The sequence below is a fragment of the Bubalus bubalis genome, chromosome 6, assembly GCF_019923935.1.
Source record: "Bubalus bubalis isolate 160015118507 breed Murrah chromosome 6, NDDB_SH_1, whole genome shotgun sequence".
In the NCBI taxonomy this organism is placed as follows: Eukaryota; Metazoa; Chordata; class Mammalia; order Artiodactyla; family Bovidae; genus Bubalus; species Bubalus bubalis.
Window position 1 is genome coordinate 48,451,738 of NC_059162.1, and position 13,290 is coordinate 48,465,027.

The 13,290-nt window shown below is 35.1% G+C and overlaps 1 protein-coding gene across 5 annotated transcripts in view; it reads right to left on the reverse strand.

Annotated features, from left to right (window-relative positions):
- Positions 1-13,290, reverse strand: part of TLCD4 (TLC domain containing 4) — a 69,677-nt gene that overhangs the window by 32,249 nt on the left and 24,138 nt on the right. For all 5 annotated transcript variants that reach the window (XM_006075770.3, XM_006075769.3, XM_006075766.3 and 2 more), the window contains exons 3-5: positions 9,526-9,615; positions 7,552-7,610; positions 5,292-5,386 (exon numbers count right to left, since the gene is read on the reverse strand). In XM_006075770.3, coding sequence (XP_006075832.1) covers positions 5,292-5,386; positions 7,552-7,610; positions 9,526-9,615 — 244 coding nt within the window. The remainder of the gene's footprint in view (positions 1-5,291; positions 5,387-7,551; positions 7,611-9,525; positions 9,616-13,290) is intronic.

Here is a 13,290-nt window from a genome sequence, read left to right on the forward strand (position 1 = left end):
GCCTATATGACATTCTCCAAGGAGCCAGGCCTCACAGAGCCTGGCTTCTCTTTACTACAGCGACTCCTTAGCCAGGAATAGGCTAAGGGCATTTCAGAGTTAAGGTCTCCTCCTTCTAACAGTACATACCCTATGTACTTAAAGTTCCAGTTGACAGGAGATTAGACCTGGGTCACTTGCCTTCTTTCTCCCCCTCCCTTTCTTCCAAGGAGGTGAATGGATTTGAAGACCAGCTGCTTGCACCCCTTCCTTACTTAAGAACTTGGTGAAAAAATGTAGCTTATTCTTGCTTGCCCAGTGCTTAGCTCTCCGTATTAGGAATAAATCCAATAATTTCATCAAAACAACTGAATCACAGAATCTCAGATTAGAATAGAATTTTAAAGATAATTTATTACAAGCTCCTACCTAAAGCTTCTGCTTATTAGATCCATTTTTATACCTATCTGATTGAAGATACCTTATGGAGAAGAATCACTTTAAAAGGGTGTTGTTAAAATCTTCTAGTCATTGGGGATGTCTCTTTTGTAAAAGAGAAGTCTCCCCTACATCTCATTACCATCCCCTTTGGTCCTAGTTCCAATGTCTGAGTGAAACCAGAGTAAGTCTAATTCCTCTTCCACTAAATAGTCGTTTCACATTTCTAAGGACATTTCAAAACCACATAGATGTCCTACAACTTATCTCTTCTATGCTGACCTCTCTGGGTCCTTCAGTTGTTTATTCTGGGACAATAGCTACCTAATCTAATCTCTCCTCTACAGCTATCTGGCAGCTCACCTCTGGACATAGGCAATTTTAGAGACTCCAGAGGCTTTGGGTATGGTCTAATCAAGAAACTGTAATTTGTTTGAACTGGATACCAAACCTCCCCAATAGAGTACACATTTAAAAACAACTTCCTATTTTAGCAGATGGACACACTATTGGTACACCTACAATTGTGGTCATCTGCTACTTCCAGGTCATTTCCCTCTTTTTATACAGTGTCAAACTCAAATGCAAACCTTGACAGTCATCACTATTCAGTTCAGTTCAGTTCAGTTGCTCACTATTAAATTCCATCTATTTGTTTCAGCTTATTATTCCAGCCTGAAACATTTAAATATAAAATACATGATCTGACACATTATTAGTTCCTCCTCCTACCTTTGCTTCAGTCATTTGATGTGCTCAGTCACTTAGTTGTGTCCTACTCTTTGCTACCCCATGGACAGTAGTCCACCGGGCTCCTCTGCCCATAGAATTCTCCAGGCAAGAACACTGGAGTAGGTAGCCATTTCCTTCTCCAGGGGATCTTCCTGACCCAGGGATCAAACTCAGGACTCCCATAGTGCAGGCAGTGGGCAGATTCTTTACCTTCTGAGCCACCAGGGAACTCCATAATTGAAAATGGCTTCCCTTGTGGCTCAGCTGGAAAAGAAAGAATTGAGAACAGGCAACATTTTTAAAATAATCTTTAAAAACAATAGTTTTTTTAAAACACTGTTAATTATAAAATGTTAGTGAGTCATGGCATTTTTTCCATGGCATTGGGGAAATTTTTCTTTAGACTAAATATAAGATCAGTCTTTTTCTACTTCTTGTCTCCTGATGTAAATTACAACTTTATCTTATCTTAAACACTAAATCTCATTTTTCAAAACCACTTCATATGTAATTGCTGGCAATATGTTTTTAAAATATAGATACTAGGGTAAAATATTAAAGAAAAACTAAAACTCCTCACCCTTGAAGTATGACACAATCATGAAATAAATGTAACAAATGGCATCTGAAACCAAATTTTCTTCCTAAATTGCAGTAGAATGGTTTAATGATTAGATCCTAAGGTAGTGGAATGATGCAGAAGAGTTGGCCAAGTATGCATAGACTCAGTCATTTCATATCAAGTTTGAAAGTTTTCCAAACATACTATAACTCATTGGTTTTGTTGAGGGGAGGCAGTGATTCATAAAGAACACAAGAAAAGTAAGGCTACCCAAGAAGTCAGAAATGGAGTACAAAGAGGGTGGTTTACCCCTAAAAATAGGATATTAAAGCATAAATGTGTCACTTCCTTTATGATCATATTTTCCCTGATTATGAGTATCCTGCCCAAGGGATGAAAGTTGAATATCAGGAAAAAAACTATAGAATTTTTTTACCTGCCTATGTAAGCAGAAGAGAGAAAACCTCTTAAACTCTAAACCTTTTTACAACCCGCTGCTGCTGCTGCTAAATCACTTCAGTCATGTCCGACTCTGTGCGACCCCATAGACGGCAGCCCACCAGGCTACCCAGTCCCTAGGATTGTCCAGGCAAGAACACTGGAGTGGGTTGCCATTTCCTTCTCCAATGCATGAAAGTGGAAAGTGAAAGTGAAGTCGCTCAGTCATGCCCAACTCTAAGCGACCCCATGGACTGCAGCCCACCAGGCTCCTCCATCCAAGGCACCTACAATACACTAAATTCATGACAATCCGACTTTTGTTACATCAGATAAAGTAAAGTTGTTACTTACATAACTATTCAGCAGGGCATACACTTAAAACCTACAGGTAATTAGCCTCCAATCTTCACTTTTTTATTTAGTTCCAATTAGAAAATCTTTGGGAAAAAACAGCTTAAATAGCTTCAAAAGTATCAAGTTAAAGTGCTTTCCAAGTACCAATTCTCATTGCATGCTGCTGCTGCGGCTGCTAAGTCGCTTCAGTCCTGTCCGACTCTGTGCGACCCCATAGACGGCAGCCCGCCAGGCTCCCCCGTCCCTGGGATTGTCCAGGCAAGAACACTGGCGTGGGTTGCCATTTCCTTCTCCAATGCATGAAAGTGAAAAGTGAAAGTGAAGTCGCTCAGTCGTGTCTGACTCTTTGTGACCCCATGGACTACAGCCTACCAGGCTCCTCTGTCCATGGGATTTTCCAGGCAAGAGTACTGGAGTGGGTTGCCATTGCCTTCTCCATCTCATTGCATAAGGGGTAACAATTTCATAAAAGTTTATATGAAATAAGAATAGTAGTACTTACTGTTGGCATTTTGTTAGCTTTACTTAAAAATGTAAGTAAGTGATCTGAGAATTCACCACATGGAAAATTTTCCTTATACTCAAATAGTAAATGTACGATCTATAAATGACATAGGATCTCTATAAACATGTATTAGTTCATCAATTTTGTTTCTATTTTCTTTCCCTATGAATAGATTCACTTTAATTAGATAAATTTATTTCATACCATTCATTTATTTCATACAATAGAACATAGGAAGGCATATCAAAAAAGCAACCATCTCTTGAAAAATATTGCTGTTAATCTTATCAATTTTACTAAAAAAGGCAATAGTTAATTTCTTTTTTAAAAATCCAACATACATGTCATTGACTTTTTTATAAAGGCATAAAAGTTCAAAGAGAACACAGCATTCATCCCACATAATGAAATATTCAGCTTGCCAACCCATGTACAGTCAGCCACTTGCCAAGCTTGTGACTTCAGTGGTCAAGACAGAACAACACTTCATACTAGTCACATACAAATGCATGTAAGTGACTTGTTATCCTTCACCAGCCTATGCTCTTCTCATAGCACATTGATTATTTGTGACTTATGTTCAAAAACCATACTTCTAACCTGCAGCATGATATTAAACTCAAACAGGTACCCACATACATTCTTCCCTGAATTAACCAATATTAGGTTAGTCAGTTTTCATGTCTTTTTAGCAAAAGTGTTTAGGAAGCAAAGTGCGTATATTCCAAATAAGACCTGCAAAAAGTAGAAGCCTATATGTTGTAATTGCTTAATCTATTAAAATCTAAAAAGGAAGATAAGGAAATAAACATTAGGAAATGCCAGTTAAAAAAGCCTATTGTTTCAGAAAATAGATTGTGGATACCTACTGGGATATATAAGCATTATAAACAACATTAAAACCAGCATAGCTTTTAAAACATTTACATTAATTATTTAGATTCATGACTTCAAATGGGTGATATAAAGAGATGCTTTGCTATATCTTATTCTTGCAGAATGATGAATTGATGTCTTATTTACCAGCTATCTTTGTGTGGGGCAATATAAAGAAAAATGGAAGAATGTTATTAACATACATTTGTATGAGTTTTTTTTTAAAAGACCTCAAAACAGTTGCAAATGTCCACTAATATGCATATTTTAGTAACACCAAATAAGAAAAACAAAGCCAATGGTTACATTTATGTCTTAAAACAGAGAAAACATGGAAGTGTATACCACATGTATTATATAAAATTTATAATATTTTAGTTTACGTATGTCTATTATTTCCTAATACCTATCTTGGGTTTCGTGGTATATCTAGGCTAAAAAATAATTGACTGAGGAGATGCAAAGGATATAAAATTGCTAATTTACAAATGTATAATGTAGAAAAATAATGTTAGAAATAAAAATGTACATTAGTGCTGGACATTACATTAGATTTGCTGGATCCTCTATTAGGTCAGTCTTGAAGTCTCTGAGCAAGACTCCCCCTCACTCCCACCCCACTCTCTAGGCCACTTAAGTGCAATTATGCATTTATAGGGCTTCCCTGATAGCCCAGTTGGTAAAGAATCTGCCTGCAATGCAGGAGACCCCGGTTCAACTCCTGGGTCGATCTGCTGGAGAAGGGATGGGCTACCCACTCCAGTATTCTTGGGCTTCCCTTGTGGCTCAGCTGATAAAGAATCTACCTGCAACGCAGGAGACCTGGGCTCATTTTCTGGGAAGATCCAGAGGGGTTGGGAAGATCCCCTGGAGAAGGGAAAGGCTACCCATTCCAGTATTCTGGCCTGGAGAATTCCATGGACTGTTTAGTCCATGGGGTCACAAAGAGTTGGACACGACTGAGCAACTTTCACTTCACTTCACTTCATGCATTTACATGGAATTATACATGAGATTAAATAGAAAAGAAATATTTTAGCTGGTTATATAGGAATCTATATGTAGCTCTGGCTGTTAAAACATAAACACATCTAGAAAGACAGACAAACATCAAGACAAACATTAAGAGCCACATGATCCTAAAGGTTTTCAGTGAACATTCAAGAAATTGGGATCATTTGCCTTTTTCAAAGTTTAAGAATCCAAAGATATACACACTAATACAAATACACAAGTAAAGGTATTATTTTTGTTGATATACAAGATAACATCACAAGATGATCCCTGAATGCATTTGGAGTTGACCTTTATAAATTAAGAATTGTATGTTTAGATTTATGTTCACCCTTGAGTCATTACTCCGTGTTGCCTGTTTGTCAGACTGCTGGAAATCCTAGCACTCACCAGTACAAAGTGGTATGCATACAGCGCTGTACAATGGTGAATTACAAAATACTTATCACCAATCACTTTCCAATACCAAATGAGAATCAACAAATCTGTAAGAAGGAAAAGTAAGATATTACATAGGAAGAAAGCTTCATCATTTTTCAAATGTATTTATCTCTTTCTCCTGACAGCTCACCACAGTCCACTCTGAGCCCTCAGCACTTGCCTCGTACATCAGATCAACTACCCTTTTACCACAAAGCCGGTGCCTCCAGGGGCTATCTCCCTCACACGACTGCAACTCCGCTAGGATAAGCACCAAGTGGGGCATCCATCACAGTGCCTGGCGTATAGTTACATAATGTATAATGTATTTGTTGAAAGTATAAATGAATAACTTGTTTCCAGGGTTAAACAAAACAAAAATATTATTGAATAAAAATAATTGTAAAATAAGCTTAAATTACTGATTTTTATCAGTATATAACTCAGAGATTAAGATGGTCCCAGAAGGTATAAAATGACCAAATCATTTATAACACAAATTCATTAAAAAATTTAAAAATTAACAAAGAATGTGATTAAATATTAATTCAAAATAGGGAAAAAAAAGGACAAATAACTATAGCTATTAAAAAGAGATCTTTAAAAAGAGCTCAAGGCATTGATTTTCTTTAAATTCTAAATCAGCACTGTGATTCAGAAAATTGTTTCCTTTAACAAAACAGAAATGTCTCAAAATTTGAACACAACTATTTTCTTTACCAAATGGTTAAACATGAAATTTAGACATGGAAACAAATGGCTATCATGGATGGAAACCAGGTTTTAAGGGTTTGGAGCTTATAGCATGGACAGCTTCTCTTATAAAAATAAAAATTACTAACACAAAACTAGGTGTGACTATATATATAAGATAAAAGAAATTATCAAATTATAAATTTCCAGGAGAGAAAAAAAAGTACCTTAAATGTGGAAACCAAGAAAATTGAAAAGTGTTAGTAATTTACTGCCCTTTATACGTCTCTAAATGCATTTTCCCTATATTTCAGCTGTATACTCTTTGATCACCAATTTATATTAAGATAATGACTTTATAATATTTTCTATAGAGAGAATAAAATAATTCACTTTTCATCCAGCTTGGTATAAAAATTTTGTTTCAGTTCATAATCCTTATTTTTAAGTGTTTTGAATTATTACCTTATTTGAGTAAACCTTTTCAAGTTCCTTTTGTATAAGATTTCCTGGGTTGTAACTACTCTCTGAATTGACAACAGTCATTAACCAGTGTATGAAGCATATTATAAATTTTGTATTAACCTTGTCAGTGACAGAATTTCGTGCCAAATGGGCAAACATTTTCCCAGTGTGTCCACATGATTCACTCTTCTTTTAATTGGGCCATCAAATAATCCAATAGCTTATTCATTATTTCTACCCCAAATATATCTTTTCCTTTTAATAAATTACTGCGTTTGGGTTTAATCTAATTTTTCGGTTACAATTCACTTCTTGATGGCAAACATTTTCTAAGACCATCACTCATCTTTATCACTTTTGATTCGTATCCTATTATTTTTATTTCAATTTTATTTCAGCTGTTTATTGAGTTCAAAAATTACAAAACAGTGTTTCCTACCTAAATGTCCAAGTCAGGGATCTGTTATTTCTCTCTAGTTTTATTGAGGCAGTCCAAAATGTCTCTTCAAAAAGCAGTTTAAATGGCATATTCTCAATCTAACTTCCCCTCTGTCTCGTTGTATAAAAGATTACTCCAATCTCATCCAACATGAGATGGAATATGACAGACGGAAATGTGAAGTAGAAAGACTCCATGATCTTAACTGATCACCACTAAAATAGTTTACTTTTGCAGATTTTACCAAAACAACACAAAACCATGACTATGGAAGCACATCTCAAGTGCCTGTGAGATGAGGACTCTCAGGCTTAGACTTCATTAGCTTCATGGTGATTGCACCTGAGCAACTTTGGTCCAAACAGGGACAATCACTAGTTTAAAAAAAAAAAAAAAAAAACACTCCAGGTTTAACTGAAGCCTCACTCTACAGCTCTAATCTTTGAGAACTACAGAGCCACCATGAAAAATGTTTCATATCCTATCATCAGAACAGACATTTTTTTCCCTCAGTATGGGTCCTAAAAGCTACTTCTCAAATAACCAAACCTAAAGCATTGACTCTGTATTCTTTGCATAATTCCATAAGCAGTTTAAAAAGAAATGGACAGATATGAACAACATATCACATACCAGAAATGAGATAGCCTGAAGCAATAGCAACATTCACTTTCCCAAGAGATGTATCACCCCTATAAATATTAAAAAAAAAAAAAGGTTTCTTTTTTTAGCACATGGTTATAGATGACAGCTACTAATTTTTCTATTGAGATTTAAATATAAATGCTTTCTATAGGTAGCAAATAGTAACCTATCATTTGCACAAGGTATTAATGTTAGCTATGATAATACTTCTAATTGCAATAATCATAATTTCTTATACTTATTAGCCAAAAGTTTTATGAAAATAAACAACATTTTATAAGTATGTTCTTGTATGATTTGTTTTTGAAAGGACTAAAATGCAGTAGATGCTGGTTGTTGTTTTGATTCCTATTTTGCATCAGAGTCTCAAACAGGCTCAAGAAATAATCTAGCCTGCCCTGATATAGAGGCAATATATTGACTACTATTAGCATTCTCACTTTTCTGAGGACTGGAGAGATTTCCCTATTAGCACATATTAGAAAGGCTTCTCAGGTGATGCTAGTGTAAAGAATCCACCTGCCAATGCAGGATTCGTGGGTTCAATCCCTGGGTTGGGAAGATCCCTTGGAGGAGGAAATGGCAACCCACTCCAATATTCTTGCCCGAAAAAATTTCACGAACAGAGGAGCTTGGCAGGCTATAGTCCATGGAGTCACAAAGAGTCAGACATGACAGAGCAACTGGGCATGCATACATTAGAAAATGGTCAGAACAGGACAATTTAATCCTGTTGTTTCAACCCTTTTGCCCTAACCTTGGTTCCAAGGAACAAATACAAATTATCAGTCCTTTATCTGACTTATAAGGTGAATTACTGGTAAAATGAACATTAAGTAAAACTGATAACAGCTAAACTACAAATGGAAATATTTAGTAGAAGTTATATCTTCTTTACAAGTTTTCATTTGTAAATATGATCCAGGAAAATTAGACCTGGAATAAACTACAGTACCAATAAAATGCTAAAATATCAAAACGTATAATAGGTAAAAATTTGTTCAGTTCAAATTGGTCAATGAATCAAATCTGTGTTATAAAATTTACTTTGCAAAAGAACTGGTTCTATTGACAATCGTGTTGGTAAAATATGGGAAAAAAGTAGCAATTGTTTAGATAGACTGCATTAAAACCTGGTCAAAGAATTAAATTCACTAAATTAATTCACTTTGAAAAAGATTTTCTCAATGAAAATTTACCAAAACTGGTGTAATTCTGACTAGCATAACTTCATATTTATGAATAAAAAACAACATCATTTCAGTCAAATAGAAACAATCAAAAGACCTGGTTAAATCGCCCCACATCCCTCAGAGGCCATGACTATCACATCCTTGTCCAGTGCCCTCTCAAAACACAGTCTCTCAAACTAAGCTGAACTAAAGCTTCTCATATAGTGCCAGGAATTACAGTTTGTAAAATTTCTGCCACTGGAAAGATATTTAAATTCTCCAGAAAGAACACTTTACAAATAATCCTATTATGGCTGAACACAGTTACTATTCTTACTTGAAATCATTTCATGCTGTATTAAACTCCTTTCACAAGGACATCTATAATTCTCATTTTCCTATCTTTGAAATTGAAGGATGGGTCAAACATAAATTTGAAGACAAAGTGCTGTTTATCCAAGTTGACTATTCTATCTCAGTAACAACTCATTTTTGCTCAAAACAGTGGTTATAATAACTTGATTTCACTCATACAGTATACATGTTTACATAATTATCATATTCTTTTTGGATGGCAGTTGCAACACTAATGCAAAATGGCCCTCATTATTTGTATTCAAATCTAAAATAAATCATTCTAATGCACCTTGCTGAAACAAGTCTGAACACAAGCATTTAAATACACCATACACCATCAATATGCTTTCTGTTTTACAGCAAAGAGATGTTCTTATTAATAATTAATATCAAACATAAATCAAATTGATGATATTAGAAAGAAACAGCTTACCAAAGTGGATCAGCAATACCAGCCTCGTCAAACAAGAAAATGTACAAGCCAACAAGCCCAACCACCAAAGAATGACACGTAGATACCACCCTGAAACGAGATGAAATACACACAAAGATTTTAGATTCTGTGCAATAAATTTTAACTAATTCTGGCAAGACATTTAACACTCTGAAGAAGTTAAATCTGGAAGCATTTAAATATAGGATTGCAGTACATCTGAGAGTATAATACAAAATGGCTATTTAGAAATCCAAGGGCCATAACTTTACTTTGGAATTGATAACAAGAAGGATGCCTAGGTCTACAATTTCCTTCTAGACTATTGATGAACCACTTATTGGTTAAAGGGTCTAAAGGGGAAGAATAGCTAATGATACGGTTGACAGTCTTGTGCAAAGAGGTGGCAATTGGTAAGCACACGACCCTGCACCCTGCTTCATCCCCAGCACCATCACTGAGAGAGTAGTTTCCTGCTCCAATCAGTCCTGAAGGACTTTCAAATCTACTAGCCTTAATGAACTCTACAACCATGGGTCAGAATTGGAATGGATTGTGAAGTGAAAATGTATTCCCTTGGAGATTCCCTTGGAGTTTTAATACACACATTATTGTACTTGATTCTTTTAAGCAATCTGTGAGATAGCTACAGCAGCTATTGATTATTAGTGTCTCTTTATCACTGTTATGAAAATGGAGGGCTATGAATTCATTCAGAAGAATCTTTTTTAAAGAAATGCCCAAATGAAAACAAAATGTTCACAGGATCCAGATCAAATTTTCTTTATAGAAGGAATAACGTTTAGCTGAAAAACATCAATTTCTTTGAACGCATCTTGTTAAACATTTAATGACTTAACCAAGTTCTAAGATATCCTACTTACAGAACTGTATACAGGACACTATATACTTACTCACAAAACAAAAACATTTATGAGTAGTGAAATTTCTCTTCTCTTCATTAGAATAAAAGATGAGAGGAATAGTAAAGTTTTTAGAAATTAATTGCAGTGGTAAAGAATCCACCTGTCAATGCAGGAGACAGAAGAGATGTGGTTGGATCCCTGGGTTGGGAAGATCCCCAGGAGTAGGAAACAGTGATCCACCCGAGTATTTTTGCCTGGAAAAGCCCATTGACAGAGGAGTCTGGTGGGCTACAGTCCATGGGGTCATAAGGAGCTGGACGACTGAGTGCAGCACAGGCGTCAGGAGTAGAAATTAATGGTGTGCAATGAATCTCTCTACAGTATGACCCCATATCTTTCAAAGTGAAATATATCAACCAATATAAAAGTTGATATGAAAAAATTTCACTGCAATTTGAAAAATCAATATAGTTGACCTAATAAATGATGTGATCCTTAGCAAGAATATCAAATTAATCAAATCATATTTTAAATGCTTGAAGAGTCTCACTAAGTTAAAGGTATTGAGTCCTCTGTAATACCAAAATATCATTTTGAAATGTGATAATTAACCCAATTAACCTGGTTTACAAGTCTGGAATTTTCACATCAAGTATTTGTATTCCACTTGAACATAGCAAGATAAAAATGTAAGTTCCTTGATGTCAAGTAAGGCACTCCATCTAAATAATCATACAACCAGTTTTCTGTTGACATTCAAAAATTCTACTAAAGGAAAAAGCATAACTTCTTACTAACCCATGGTAGTGCCTGGTAACCATATCAAAAAGTTCCCTTTTGAAAAAAAATCTAAATTTTTGCTCCTGATACTCAGGCCTCAGATTCCCTTCTCTGTTGAGATGTTTCATGGTAAAAGGGAAGAATTGCAAGCCCTCAACTGATGGAAATGACATATAATTCATGAGAGAAAAGTTACATGGTACTTGGATCAAATAGCTCCCACTACAATGAACAGAATAAACATACACCCTATGCTTGTATGCTATTCTGTATTAAAAGCCTATACATTATGAAACTTCTATTAGTAAGAATTTCATATTTCATTCTTTAAAACCAGATTCCTGGCAAAGCAGAATGTAGATTCCTCAAGGTCTTTAAAAAAAAAAAAAAAAACAAGATGCTACCCAAAATAAAATATTTAAATTTTTTCAAAGAAATTTAAAAAGAAATGTTTGTGGGTTTTTTCTTTAAGGAAATAATGACCATTTTAGAATAGCAATTTAAAGTTACTGATGTAATCACTCACAAGTAGCATGAGTATGACCAATAGAAATGATATAGCTCCATCAGACAAAAGAGTTATATTTTAAAGATGAAGATTTAAAAATTAGGAATATTTCAGCATAACAGTACTTTCCATGTCATAGGAAAGCAAGCGGAAATAATGAATTCATTTAATTATATAATATAAATAATATCAATAAGTATGCATCTTTGTAGAAAAAGCAACAATTATGTATAAGATTTTCTCACTTATAATTAATTAAACTGTTATCTCTCAGGTGTGAATTTTATGGGGCGTTTTTCTGCCTACAGATTGTACCCCGCCAGGCTCCTCTGTCCATGGGATTATCCAGGGAAGAATACTAGAGTGTGTTACCATGCCCTCCTCCAGGGGATCTTCTCAACCCAGGGATTGAACCCATGTGCCTTATGTCTCCTGCATTGACGGGCAGGTTCTTTACCACTAGCGCCACCTGTGAAGTCTTTCAAAATATATATATACATGTATATATACACACATATATATATACATGTATATATATACACGTACTCAGAAAGCAACCAACTGTTTTTCTTTCTTTGCATTCTCCACCTTACAGCTTGACTCCCATGTAAATTAAGGTGGAGTGGGAAACAGGAGTAAATGTGAAGAAAGAGAATACCATTTGAATAGCATAATGCATCTTAGATAATTCCAGATTTTTTTTTCAAATAGGAACTCAGTTTCCTAAACAGTGATTCCATGTCTCATAGAATGGCAGTGATAAGACTGAATAATGGTAAGTATTTTTCCATTTCATCATTTTATTTCATTTTTATCTTTGCTTCAGTCTATCTGAAACCTCCCTATTTCTTTGGCTTACAGCTCCCCAAGATTCAAATGCGTTTACTCACCCTAACAATGTTGAAGATAAAATGAAAATAGTTCAAAATTTAATCACAGAAAATGTATGCCCTCCTATATGTCCCTTTCCTTTTCTTTCCCACTATCTTTTGTCCCCTCCCCCTCATCTCTTATCCTTTTCTTTTCCATTCTATCTTCACGTTAGAAATGGTTTTACAAAATAATGGTGTCTTTTGTATCCTACATTTGAACAACATTTCAGTGCTATTCTTTAGACAAAAGAATCATACCTCTTATTTTTCAAAAATATGTGAAGAAATAGTTCTAACTTTTGGGGAGAAGAGCCGTAACATGTATGAACCAGACCAATCAGTATAAGATGCAGAGAAAAACAACTAGCCTTATTCCCAGTCTGAGTCATAAAAGTGCATGCCTGCAAAAAAATTTGGCTCAAACAAAGATGGGGCATTTCAGGTCCTGTAAGGCCACTCTCAAATAAATAGACTTTGGCAGAAGTTTTTAATTCTAAAAGGAAATTTCAATGAAAAATAATTATAGCAATGTTGGAAATCTGCTGAATTCATTTCCTAGTTAGCATTAACTTCAACTAAATAAGAACAATAAGTACCCCATAGCTGCTCTAATTCACTGAGGTTTGCAAATGCACAGAGGTCTTTGGGCATCTGAAATGCTCTAAAGCAAGTGAGCCAGTCATCAAAGTCGTTTCCGCTTGAAACTCTGCGAGAGATTAACAAGTTGCATATACACAAT